The 13,648-nt window shown below is 46.5% G+C and overlaps 1 protein-coding gene across 1 annotated transcript; it reads right to left on the bottom strand.

Moving 5' to 3' along the window:
- Positions 1–3,370: 3,370 nt before the first annotated feature.
- Positions 3,371–12,403, bottom strand: LOC311604135 (intraflagellar transport protein 172 homolog; the record flags this gene model as incomplete). The annotated part of the gene is made up of 9 exons (XM_084793653.1): positions 3,371–3,430; positions 3,809–3,862; positions 4,198–4,359; positions 5,144–5,239; positions 5,638–5,761; positions 6,609–6,823; positions 7,883–7,970; positions 8,084–8,134; positions 12,354–12,403. The coding sequence occupies 9 exons, from the start codon at positions 12,401–12,403 to the stop codon at positions 3,371–3,373; spliced, it is 900 nt and encodes a 299-aa protein (XP_084649779.1).
- Positions 12,404–13,648: the final 1,245 nt, after the last annotated feature.

Genomic DNA, 13,648 nt, shown 5'->3' on the forward strand with positions numbered 1-13,648 from the left:
TAGAGGCTCCTGAGGGCTGGTTACAAACTTTCTAAGGATTAGTCCAAAACCACTAGATCAAGTTTTAAAATCTGAAAAGACACAGCTTAAGGTTACTTGATTAGTTGCTCTACCAAAGGTTTCTGAAGCTGTGAAAGCAATCCCGGACCACCACTACAGGTTATAAAGTCTGTCATGATACCAGAGCCTACCTCTCAAGTGTCAAAATATGAGAATTTGACTCACAGAATGGATGATGTGATAAGTTCAGAATTTGCTCCAAGCCTTTGGCTACAAAATGTGCAGTCTAAGAACTTAATCACAGAGCCAACGTATCACATTGTAGAAAGAATACAATTGTCAGGCTGTCTAGTTATAAAGACTGTATTGATTCCCAAACCACTGCTTCTGATTGCAAAATCTGAAGAATTCGCACCAGGACCATGTCCTCAGGTCATAGAACCAATCGGAATCACCACAAGATCAAGCATTAAAGTAAAGGCGTGTTTGGATTTACTCCCAAGACCACATCTTCAAGAGCTGGAAACACCTATGGAATTGATGCCAAGGGCAACTGTTGATGAATTCTGCAGAATTAATCTTACAGCAAACATCTCCACTTGAGGAAAACCGACAGTGTTAATTCGAGAGCAAAGGCTTCATGCAGGAAAATCTCTAGGGCTGGAAACAGAATCTCCTAAAGCAATGGAGGTTGAGGATTTGAATGAAGAACCGGTGTGTCAGAAGAGCAACAAAGAAATGATCACATCAGAAAAATTACAGGCAGAGAATTACTTCTCCAGGCTTATACACAGCCCTTCAAACCCATTTATTACAAGCTCAGTCAAATCGACAGAATTTGGGCACCTTCAGGAATCTGGGATGCCACAAGTATCAAGCACTTTGTCTATGAAACACCTTGGGGTTGGTATTTTACAGCCTGCAGAGTCCTATACAGACTGTATTATGTTAAAATTATTAGCTTTTATCTTGGCTCTCCATAATCAGCCCCTTGATAAAACAGGAAACACCGTGGGAACCCCATATCCTGAGACCTGGGAGAGGGACCTCATATCTAAGGAAGGAGCTGAAAAGAAGCACTTGGAGGAATTTGGGGCTTCACTCCAGAGCTCTTCTCCGTATCCACTGAGATCACTACCAGAGGAGTTTCAGGCAGGATCAGGGACTCGAACAAGCCCTACCTGTTCTTTCCTGGGCAGACGACAGAATGTCTGGGAAAGCCGTGTCTGCAGACAATGACCACCTAGGAAATAGCTCTCCAGTATGGTAATGCTGGGGAATGTTGTGGCAACTACAATGGAAAGGAAGCTTTGCTCTCAGCCATTTTTAACAGAAGGATCCACTATGGACATCTGTTGAGCTATCCAGAATTTATTTGGGGTTCCAGAAGCTAAATTGATGGAATTCTCCCAGAGCCTGCTAGAGAGGGCTCCAAGGACTGTTTCACAGACTTGAGTGGTTAAAATCTATATTCAGAGACATATTTTTCTGCCATGGTCCTGAGAAGAGAATGCCCTTAAAGATGTGAGCACGGGGCTCCACCTCTTCATTATGCAGCAATGCTCTGGCACTAGATTGGGAATAAAGGAAACAACCGGAAGCTCAGTGACATATTCCAGGAAGTCACTCACAGGAGCCTGCCTCGTGTGCAGGGCCCCAGTCTCCTGCGTTAGTGATCCAGACTTACTCTTGTGATACTTTACAATACACAAGGTCATCCTCTTTCCAGGGAACAAAGAAAACCCCAGAGTGAGTCACTGGCGAGGACTTTTGGTTGTCACTACTCTCTCATGGCAAGCTCTCTCCCCAAGGTCTGACTACCGCAGGACAGCTCCCTCTGCTAAAAGATCTGCAGCTAAAAATAGCATCAAAACTCCCAAGGAGTCAAATACCCCAAATGTCCCTCCACCCCTAATGTCTAAAATATCTCCATACGCCTACAGTGTGGCCTGTGGTCATAAGTTCCAGTCTGCTGCTTTTGGGCCCTAACTTCTTCTCTACCCACAGATCCACCTTTTAATTTTGCATATTTGTAGACAGAAGCTTGAGGACAGGACAAGGCCAGACAATTTGTGTTCAAGCAAAAATTTACATCCCAAACAAAAAACCAAGGATTCCTGCCTAACAGGAGCCAGCACACCAGTTGTCAAGCGAGGGGCAACAGGTTCGATCCCTAAGCAAGAGGACAGATTGCAGGGACAAGTGACCAATGCACACAAGCTCAACAGCCAGAACAAGTGAGCGCGCTCCAACCCAGACCTCTGCAGTGGCAGAAGACCATGGCCTCTGAAAGAGACATTTTATCTTCAATCATACGGCCTTTGAGGAGAGTTCCAAATGTCAGCAGTAGAGCAAAGAAAAACTACAGTGATGACATCTCCAGCCCAGAGTCTGGGAACTGTTCTAATGTCAGAGCCAAATTTCAGGCCCAAGAGAGAGTAGTGCCTGACTCCTTCTTGAAGAAAATCCTCAGAGTCACCTTAAAGAGAAGCACGCACAGGAGGGGGAACATCATGGCTTCTTCAGGGAGAGAGCCCTGTGTAATAAGCCTGAAAGAACCCAGCACAGTCTCTCTGAGAGGAATCACTGAAATGTCTCTGAGGAGACATTACAATCATTACAGTGCTTCTCAGAGAAAGCACAGCAGTCCCTCTGACAGAAGCCTCAGAAGTCTCTCTGACAGGAGTCATCAGTCCCTCCTAGAGAAAGGATCGGATGGATCATAGTCCCTTTATAAGAACCCCTCAAAGTCCTCTCTCTCTGAGAGGAGCTATCAAGTTTCATCAAGGGAATAGGTCACAGTCCATCGGAGAGGAGAGACACCATTATTCTGAGAGCCGCAGCTGTCACTCTGAGAGGAGCCAGAGAAGTCACACTGAGAGACCCCATTACAGTTCCCCTAAGGAAAGGCCCAGATACAGCTTGTCTAAGAGTTTAAGACTTATTTAAGTATGTCTCCTAGGGACCACACCCAATATTTCAAAGGCTGGGCAAGTTTGGAGGCATGAAGTTAGTGGACAGGGGAGATCTGCCCCTAGTAAGTACATCCTGCAGAGCCTCACCCAGCTGCCCCTTCCTGCTCAGCCACTGCCCACAGTGACAGAGCATCTGGGAGAGAAGGGGGTGAGAGTGGGTCTGTAATTTGAGATCAATAAAGGGGCGATACTTGAACTCGATTTGCATCTGTAAAATCACTTGTGGGATGGCTGGGATTGGGTGTGCAAACACCAGGAACTCAAAGTTGGGGTTCACAAGGACCCCTTAAATTCTCAGACTCCTCCCATTTGCTTCAACTCCCTAGTCCCCTGTTGCAATGGGGGCGGGGTCTCAATGGAAGAGGGAGCACATGAGTCCTTCCCTACACAGCCCCCTAGGAAGCAGCTAAGCAGAAGTAGATGTTCAGGACAGGGCTAGTCACCAGGACCACGTCCTGTAGAGGAGAGCGGAAGTGGAATTGGTCTGGCCGGAGCCCTTGGGTGCAATTGTTCAGAGAGGAGGGGAGTGATGTCTTCCAGACTCGGTGCAGTCACCACCATGAGTTTCTTGGTGTGAGAATTATACTTTAGAACTGTGGAGCCGAGAACACGCAGTCCCTTTCTTTTGTCCTGAACTCCCCAAAGGCCCCGCCCTTTATATCAGACCCAGTTGTCACTCACCCTTCTGACTAGGAGCTGGAGTGGGGTTTATCGAAATGGTGGCAGGAAGTCAGGTTCTACTCACATTGTCATTTTCTTTTTTTTTTTTTTTTTTTTGTTTTTCGAGACAGGGTTTCTCTGTGTAGCCTTGGCTGTCCTGGACTCGTTTTCACATTGTCATTTTCAAAGAAATATTTCTCATTGCCACCAGATCCTTGCCAGGCTATCTGCAAAGTGAGGAGAAAACAGCAGAGACAATTACCCAAGACAAGGCTGGAAGGATGTCGGTAGGGAGGAGGAGAGATGGCATTCAGGGAGATCAGGCATCACACAAAAGATGCGCTGCTTCAGATTCTTGCCCTGATCTCTGCACTTCCGAGAGACGACGCACAAAAACAGCCCAACTAGGGAAATCCGTACTCCAGGATTCTACACCTCTCACTCCTTGAAACAGCATCAGAATGGTAGGGCCTCCTTTGGGGATCTTGCTTCTCGGGGTCCTGGGTCCCCAGAAAGCAAGCCAAGACGTCCCATTACCCATGCGAGTGTTCTCGGTTCCCACCTCACTGAGGCGGTTAGTGTTTAGGTCTCCCAGCAGCAGCGTATCTGACGTGTGGGCCACCAAGTAACGCTCCTTCCCCAGGATCTTCACCTCTTCCACCTCATAGCCATAGTGCGACTTGAGCACCACCCTGGTCCCCGAAGATAGTTTCTTCACAATCACCTATAAGGACTTTCCCAGCACAAGAGGAGCAAAGGTGCCACGCCCCTCATGCACCTCCATGATGCTGAGCTCAACTAATACCTGTGTCTGCCCTGGCCCAGGATGCTGTTGATAAAGACAGTACCTTACACTCACACAGGGATTCGCTACCTAGGAAATGCTTTCACATCTCTCTTTTGCTGTTCATGGTACATGTGATTCTGAAAGTTCTACTGAATAACACCACTCACTCACTTTGTTCCCACAGCTCTTAGTACAAATCTACCTACTAAGACAGAAGGCTGTATAGTAGTGGTAATAATAATAATAAACTATTTTAGTAATATAATTAAATATAATAAATAATGATAATAAATAGTAATCATTATTATTATTTGGGGGTTTTCAAAGAGTCTCCTTATATGCCTAAGAGGCCCTACAACTAGCCATCCTCCTGCCTCAGCCTCCTGAGTGCTAAGATTTTCTTTCTTTTTCTTTCTCTTTAACTTCTGTTTTGTTTTGCTTTTGTTTTTGAAACAAGGTCTCACTATGCAGCTGCAGTAGGCCTGGAACTTACGATGTAGACCAGGCTGGCCTCAAATTCATGGGCCATACGCCAGAACAACCATATAGCAAGAAAGATACCAGGAAGTGACCCTGATATCTTCTGTTCCCCACGACAGCTCTGCCAGAGGAACGAAGGTTACATTGAGACTATGGCTGCAGCCTGCGGGTGGGGAAATGTTACAAAGCTGAATGAGCCACGAGCCATCTGTCCCAGCATGAGGGGCCATCAGCTGCTCACCTGGCTGGGACCCACATACGTCAGCTCGAACTTGTTCTTGTAAATGCTCCTTCGGAGGCAGCAGTCAAACTGTTCCACCCCACCACAGAGTGTGCCCTAGGGGGAAGGAACAGCATGAGAGGCAACCCACAATGCACTGGGGGGGCAGATATCAGATACCCTCAAGACCTCAACCCCTGGTGTCCCAGTCTAGAGACCAGTGGCCAGCAAATGGCTGGGCAGGCTTTGGACCCATCAGAACAAAACAGGTGGAGACCCTAGGACTCACAGGCACCACATGTGGACAAGGAAGGAGAAGTCAGGCTGGCCTGGACAGCTCTGCCCCTTGGGGCCTCCAACAAGTGTATGTTTCCCCTTCTTGCCTCTAGCAGCAGACTTTTATTTGAAGTCACATTTGGGCCTCTCTGGTGCCACAGCAGAGTGCCGTGGCATAGTGAGTATTTTAGTCTAGTTTGGAGGCAACCACCAGTACAGATGGGGCCCTGATAACACACCGCACAGAGTCGTGAGCCATCCTGCTTCCAGGCCAAGGCAGTGACGGTGTATAAGTTGGCAATCTCCTTGGGCTTGGCCTCTTCCCAGATGCTTCTTCGAGGACTCCAGTTGAACACCCGAAGCCTAGAAAGGTATGTGGCTTTTAGAAGAGATGGAGGCTGAGCAAAAGAGTGAAAATAAGCTGGCAGCTAAAAGAAGCCAGGCTCATTCTGTCCGAAAGGGAAGCAGATGCAAAACAACAGAGCAGCGAGACAGACCAGCTGGAGAGGATAAGAAGGTGTAAAGGAAACAGGAAGCTGAAGGATGCCAGCGTGATGCTGCACACCTGTAATCACACACTCGGGAGCAGAGGCAGGAGGATCACTGCAAGTTTGAGGCCAGCCTGGTCTACCCAGTGAGTTCCAGGATAGTCAGGGCTACAGAGTAAGACCCTATCTCAAAAATCAAAGCAACACAAAAGGATGGAAGTAGAGAAAGCAGGACAAACGAGAGAAATGAACTGCCAGGAATACAGGAGGAGGAAAGAAGAAAATACAGGAGTCAGAGAAGAAAGGAGCATCAGGAGGCACACAGGACTGAGAGACACGGAGGACTGACAGAGAGGGGACCTGCACCTGGCTGCTTATCTGCCATTTCGTTCTTTATTGGCTCACCAAACAGTGGCTATACATCACACACCAGATGACAGCGTAGGCACTGGAGAGGACCCCTCAAAATAGAAGCAACAACTAGGGTACAGCAGGATGATCTCAAAGTCTCAAAGAGGCAGCAGGAACATGGAGAAGGGGGTGAATTCTGCTGTGGGCTTCCAGGCTGAGCACCACACTGCATTCTGAAGCTGCCAGCGTGCCAACGGGTGACAATCTGAGAATCCCTTTCAACAGGCTCCCGCTGTGGTTCAGAACAACATGGCCGGCACAGAAAGTTCCCAGAAAGAGAAGACAGAAGCTGCAGCAGGCAGGGGACCTACCTGTCATGACTTCCCAGCACCACAGATTGGCCTCCAGGACTCGCTGCAGCTGTGGTGAATTCCTGCTCCTGAGGGTCTCTGCTATAGTCAAATGTCTGTAGCACGTGGCTTTCCTTCCCATAGGCCACAATCCTCTGGTCACAGCCAGCAGCCACGATGCTGTTGGTTGCCCAGGCCAAGGCATAGGGCGGGCATGGATGGTTAACCAACTTCCCCTGCGACAGAACATTTTGGTCTTACTTTGAGGTTGCCACCCCAGAAACTCCTCATTCCTAGCAGCTGATCCATGCATTCTTGACCATCCCACCCTGCAAGAAAAGTAAAACCCTTCCTGCCAACAGTTTCCCACACAGACACACCCTAATCCTAAAGACTTCACAAATCATCCTCCATATCATGAACACACACATACCATATACACAGATGTGCTGACTTTGTACTCTAAAAAAATTGTGGCAGTGGTGTGCTAGAGATCTCTGCTATGTACTAGTAAAGCCACCCAAAGGGGACAGCACACAGTAACCAACTCTGCCTAGGCCCAAGAGAGCGTATGGATTCTTTTTCAAAGAGACTACATTTTACACATGTAACTCACAATGTAAATGATTTATACACTACCTAATTATACAGAATAAAAGTTTTGTGTTATGTCTATCTTTTCTTTTTCCAAGAAAAAAGTTGACTTTTCAACATTTTATTTATTTGTATATGTTTGGTGTATGCATGTGCATGTCTGTGTGTGTATATGTGTATGTGTGTGTATGTGTGTGTATGTGGTATGTGCGCTTTCATGTGTGCACGCAGGAGTGAAGGACAAAGGATAACTTGCAGAAGTCACTTCTTTCCTTGCACCGCATGGGTTCTGTCATATTTGGCACCAGACACCTTTACCTGCTGAGCTATCTTGCTGCCCTGTTTTTCTCCTATGCATTTGTATGTCTCTGTGTTACATAAACATGTATATATATATATATATATATATATATATATAGTGTATACATATATATTTACATAAAAGTAAATACTTTTCATTTTTTATCCCCTTTAGAGTCTTTATTTCTTCCCTCTCAAGGTCCCTTCCACCCACTCCTCCCTATAAACAGTAAGCTCTAGCCTCCTAAACACAGTCTCTGTGTGGCGGCATCCGAATGCCTCCCTCCAAGACCCCACTCTTCCAGCCTCCTCCCCCAGCTCAGTCATGGTGCTCACACATGCAGCTCCCCCAGGAGGCTCCTGGAATGTCCACCCCACCCCACAGTATGCTCTATTCATACCTGTGACTCTCCAGAGCCCTCATCATCAAAGAAATATCTGTCAATGGTGCCATCTGCGTGACCCGAGAGGATCCCTTTCCCAGAGCAGCTGAAGAGTAAAGGCAGAAAGGCAAACTTAGAGCCAGAGACTGACCTTGCTCAAAGGCCCCTTTCTGTCAAATGCAGCTTCTTCCTGACATTTCCACGTCTTCCTGTTGGTACTCAGTTGTCAGTGCCACCACATAAGAATCTGTCCCATAGGTGGTAGATGACCTGTTAGTTTTAGTGTTTGTTAAGCGAACCTGAAAAATCAAAGAGTACACACACATCTGGCTAGACTCCTTTCAATTTCACCCAGGCCCTGAGACAAAGACAAAAACCCAGTGTACAAAACTGGTCCCTGTGCACTCTTCTGCAGTTCACACTTAGGCTCCAGGGCAAAGGATGAGCTGTGCTGCCCCCAGTCCCCACCCAGGACCATTGTCCCCACCCAGCACCTACCACGTGTTTCCCTTCCCCTCTGTATGCAAAAGGGTGAAGGGATGACCCACTTGTGTGGATCAGCACTTTTCTAACAACCTGACCCCACTGCAGCGTCACCCTAGTCTTCTATGGGCAAAGAGTGCAAGGAGTGGACACACAGGCTCCTAGTAGGAGACAAGGAGTAGGAGCCTCCTTCAGAGGCTCAAACCAGCTCTAGACCTTAGAAAGGACAACTGTGAACTCTACCAAGAAGAGTTTTGTTCCTTCTTCCCTTCCCATTGTTGGTAAATTAGCCTGGCAGCTCTCAGCTTTCTGCCTTTCTCCCTGAACAACCAAAGCCAAAACAAAGCCAAAGAGGATCCAGGAGGCTTCTGCCATAGTGACTTGGAGAGAGACTATAGCACTCTCTATTTTATTATTTGGGTTATCTCTCTGGGTGCTAGTGGCCCCGTCAAACTATGACAGAGTATGGTATTTCACGGGCGTGTATACATTAAATTCGTTGGGCGCCAATTTGTTGCAATTAACTTATCAGTATGGCCTAGGGCACAAATAACTGATAAAATGAGAGTGTAGTGTATTTTAAAGCTGCAAGCACTATGCTGGGCAGAATCTATAAACTACTACTAATTACTAGTAAACCAAACTAAACTACTCTAATCCTATGGCCTCAAAACCTACATATATCCCAATCACTTGCCAGTCTGATCCTCCTTGGAAGGCTTCTCTCCCCAACTGTCAACTGCCCAACTACCAGCTCTCCTCTCCTCCCTTGGAAGCCCCGCCTTCCACTTCTTGTCATTCTGCCCAGCTGATTGGCTAAACAGCGTTTTACTGACAACTGCTACATCCACTCAAAGAATTCCTCCACAATTACCCTTTTCAGTCTAATGAAAAGCCCACTTTTACTCTCTATCAACCTAAAAACATCTTAATTCCTAAACAATTAAGCTTAATTGTAAATTAAACTACCTGTCTTGAACCCCATCAGAGACTTGAGAAGAAATAAAATTAATTATTTTGGTAAACAGGAAGTGCAGGTTAGCAGCTTCCAAAATGAAAAAAAAAAATGACAGAGACACTTTGCTGTCTGAATAGTCCCTCAAAACTCTCTAACACGTTGAAGCATCATCTTCAGCCTTCTGGTCCAGTATATCTATCTGACAGACATAGCTGTGCAGCAGGGACTATTGAGGACTTGCCTACCCTGTCTTGATGCTCATATACTGGAATGTAAGAACGATATTCTCCAGGGCCTCGGATAACCCAGACTGGCCTCAAGTTCACTCTATAGCCAAGGGAGACTTGACCTCTAATCCTCGTCTCTACCCAGAGTGCTAGCATGCAAGGCTAGTTTCTGCCACGCTGCGGAACAAACCATGGCTTCACTCGAGCTAAGCAAACACTGCACCTACCAACCCATCTCCCCAGCCCCTAAGGTGTTTTCTGAGACTCATCAACTGCCCCAAAGGCAATAGCCTCCTTGTTCCTTCAGCTTTCAAGTCTGCCTCTGAAAAAAAAAAATCAATTAATTTAATACATTTTGCCTTATAGGTACTCATTCAATTAGTGTTTTCAAGCATTTTCTTTTGGCTCAGTTTCTTAACAATTGGACTTTATTATACAACCCAACTATCCTATACAGGAGGGAAAAAGGGTTAAAGGGAAACAAGAATAAACCTTCCTGTATCAGTTCCATGGGATGGATCCTCAGGCCCGAACGCTGATCCTCTCCCCAATCCATGCGCACTTGTTCTCCGAACCTGCAACCTTCTCCAGACCCCCGCGTGTCTCTGTCTCTCTGTCTCTCTGTCTCTCTGTCTGTCTCTGTCTGTCTCTCTGTCTCTCTGTCTGTCTCTCTCTGTCTCTGTCTCTCTCTCTCACCCATACACAATCTCTCGCTCCTCCTCTGGGTTCCCTCCTCCCATCATTGCTCGATTAGAAACACAATTGCCTGGCTGGAGTCGCGGTCCCCCACCCCCACACCCCCATCAGCTCCCTGAATTCCAGACCCAGGATGGTCCCTCCCAGTCTACAACAGTGTCAGTCTCAGTGGGGTATCTGTGGTGTTTCCAAGCGGCAAAACCCACCAAGACTGCCTTCACCTGGCATAATGCCTACAATCCTTCCACAACTTTCCAAGAAAAGGCATTTGGCCAGGAGCTGACAGAGACAAAGAGCAAAACACAGATCCTGCCCCAGGACCTAATAATATGCTGCAGAATTGGAAACGCCCCATAAGAAGAATATGTACTGAGTGCAGTGATGGCTTAGAGGAGCCCAAGACAATTTTATACTTAAATCATCAAAGTTCAACTCTGAAGAACGGATGCCGCTGAATGGTGAATTACTTCAGATGGAGTGGCTAGCACAGCAAAGCCAAGCTCTGGGCAAGGACTGCGATTTAAGGAAGCTGAGACTTTTATAAACAAAGTAAACAAGAGAAGAGAGAGAGGGAGGGAGGGAGGGAGAGGGAGGGAGGGAAGGAGGGAGAGAGAGAGAGAGAGAGAGGAGAGAGAGAGAAGAAAGAGAGAGGAGGGGCAGGAAGCAAGTATGGACTGGCCAGCCCAGGATGAGCCTTTCAATGCAAGCTAATGATCTGAACCTATTGAGCAGGGACAAGAGAGACAGTGGAAACTCTGAAACAAGGAGCAACATAACTAGAGTTGAGACTCGGAAGAAACAACGCCACTCTCCCCTGCTTAACTGCCCGTGCTATGAAAGTCTCGATTTAAAAGTGGCCGGCGCTGACCCTGAGGTACAGCTCACTTGCTGAAGTGCTCATCTTACAGTCTTATACTCATGAGTTTGATCCCTCTCCAAGTCGCACAAGGCTGTTACCAGCTGTGGACAAACGAAAAGCACCTCCATATCCCACACTTGGGATTGAAACTAAAACATGTTTACATAACACAACTAAGTTTTTAAAGAAACAAAAACTTGCACTACATGTCCATCTAGGATAAATAAAGTGTGGCTACACATACAGAATGAAATCATGACCTTTTTAGGACAGTAAATGGAACTGGAGGTCACTATGCAAAATAAGCCAGACTCAGAATGTCAAAAGCTGTACGTTTTCTCTCGGGCAGAATCTAGACTTATATGACTGTGTGTGTGTGTGTGTGTGTGTGTGTGTGTGTGTGTGTGTGTGTGTGTGTGTGTGTGTGTGTGTGTTAAGAAATTGAAAAGAGGGGGTTGGAGAGATGGCTCAGAGGTTAAGAACACTGGCTGTTCCTCCAAAGGTCCTGAGTTCAATCCTCAGAAATCACATGGTGGCTCACAACCATCCATAGTGGGATCTGGTGCCCTCTTCTGGCCTGCAGGTACATGAACACATGCAGGGAGAACACTGTATAAATAATAAATAAATCTTTTTAAAAAAAAAAAAAGAATTAAAAATAGAATATGAAAGAGGAAAAAGAGATTTTTAGAGAAGAAGGCCAGGAGGAGAGGATAATGGACCCATGTGTGTCCTTCTGGGTGTGGTGTATACCTTTAATCCTTTACTCTAGATGCAGAAGCAGACACTCTCCAGGAGCTCAAGATTAGCTTGAGCTATGTAGGCTAGCCAGGCTATACAGTGAGACCCAGTCTCAAAAAAAAAATCAGAATATATATGACATGAAGTCAGAAGGTGACCAGCAAGAAGGTGAGGGGCAAGGCAGTGGGGAATAGGGATAAATAGGAATAAATTGTCAGGGTAAATATGTACAAAATACAATGATGAGACCCATTACTCTGTACACACACACACACACACACACACACACACCACATTAAACTTACCTTTTTGGGGGGGGGAATAATCAAAGGACATTCAGATCTCTCTGTGAGTCCAAACTGTGACTAGAAAGGCTCCTCGCCCCTCTTGGTTTATCATCTCTAACTATGTAGACGCTGTCTATAACACGCAGTCAGAGATTCTCAACACCCATCTATCCAGCATCAGGAGGTAATGGGCGTCAGCTAGTTGTCAAATGTAGTTCAGAGCCTTTAGTTTGCTTACCACAGATCGTCATCGTCTCTTTCTCTTTTGTCCACAGAGCTGATCTCCATTGTGAAGTTACTAATGAGTCCATTGGCATTGCTTCTTTAGGTGTGTGGGAACACTGCTTCAGCAAGTAACCCTGAGGACAGAGCTTGGTACATACCTTAGCCAGCACGAACTATAACTACCTTCAGTTTCTTTTTATCTTTTTGTTTGTTGTTGTTGTTGATTTTGGTTTTTTGAGACAGGGTTTCTCTGTGTAGCCTTGGCTGTCCTGGACTCGCTTTGTAGAACATACTGGCCTCACAGCAATCTCCCTGCCTCTGCCTCCCGAGTGCTGGAATTAAAGGTGTGTGCCATCACGCCCAGCGTACCTTCAGTTTCTAAATCACACATTTCTCAAATGTTTCAAGTTCTCTTTCCTTTACTTTTCATTTTATGTGAGTGCATGTTTTGCCTGAATGTATTTGTCTGTGCACCATATGTGCGTAGTGCCTGAAGTGTAGGGCAGAAGACGGCATCAGGTCCTCTGGGACTGGAGTTCCAGATGAATGTGAGCTGCCCTGTGGGTGCTGGGTCCCTGGAGCCTTTGGCAGAACAGCCAGTGATCCTAACCACAGAGCCACTTCTCCAATCCTAAATGTTTTCATTTTTGTCAACAGCCTTTAATCGCAGCACCAAGATAGGCAGATCTCTGTGAGTTAAAAGCCAGCCTGGTCTGTAAGTTCAAGGCCAGCCTGATCCATATAGTGAGTGCTAGGACAGCCAGGGCTAGCAAAATAGTAAGACCCTATCTCAAAAAGAAAAGAGTTTGGGCGTCTGGCTCTCTAGCCTCTCAGGATGCCCTCTCATCAGACATGCTCCTGCCATGTGTGAGGCCTTGAGAAAAGATACAGCCCTCACTCTTGGACTTCCCAAGACTCAAAAGAGTAAGCCAGAAAATGTTCTATTTGTTACAAAACTCAGCCTGCCCTGCGGTGGTGGTGCACACCTTTAATCCCAGCACTCGAAAGGCAGAGGAAAGCTGATTTCTAAATTCAAGGCTAGGCTGGTCTACAGATGGAATTCTAGGACAGCCTGGGCTACACTGAGAAACCTTGTCTTAAAAACAAAACAAAACAAAACTGAAACACTACCCAACTTGACGTATTCTGACACACCAGCACAGGGGACAGAGGCAAGGTCTTTGATGGAACAAGAATTGCTTTTCTCCTTCTACAAGGAGACCAGTTCCAGAGACCAGTTCAGGTTGTCAAGTTTGGCACAAGCACTTTTCCCCTCAGAGACATCTCACTACCCGCTTTCTGTAGTCT

The sequence above is a fragment of the Acomys minous genome (assembly GCF_964271855.1).
Source record: "Acomys minous genome assembly, chromosome: 8".
Taxonomy (NCBI): domain Eukaryota; kingdom Metazoa; phylum Chordata; class Mammalia; order Rodentia; family Muridae; genus Acomys; species Acomys minous.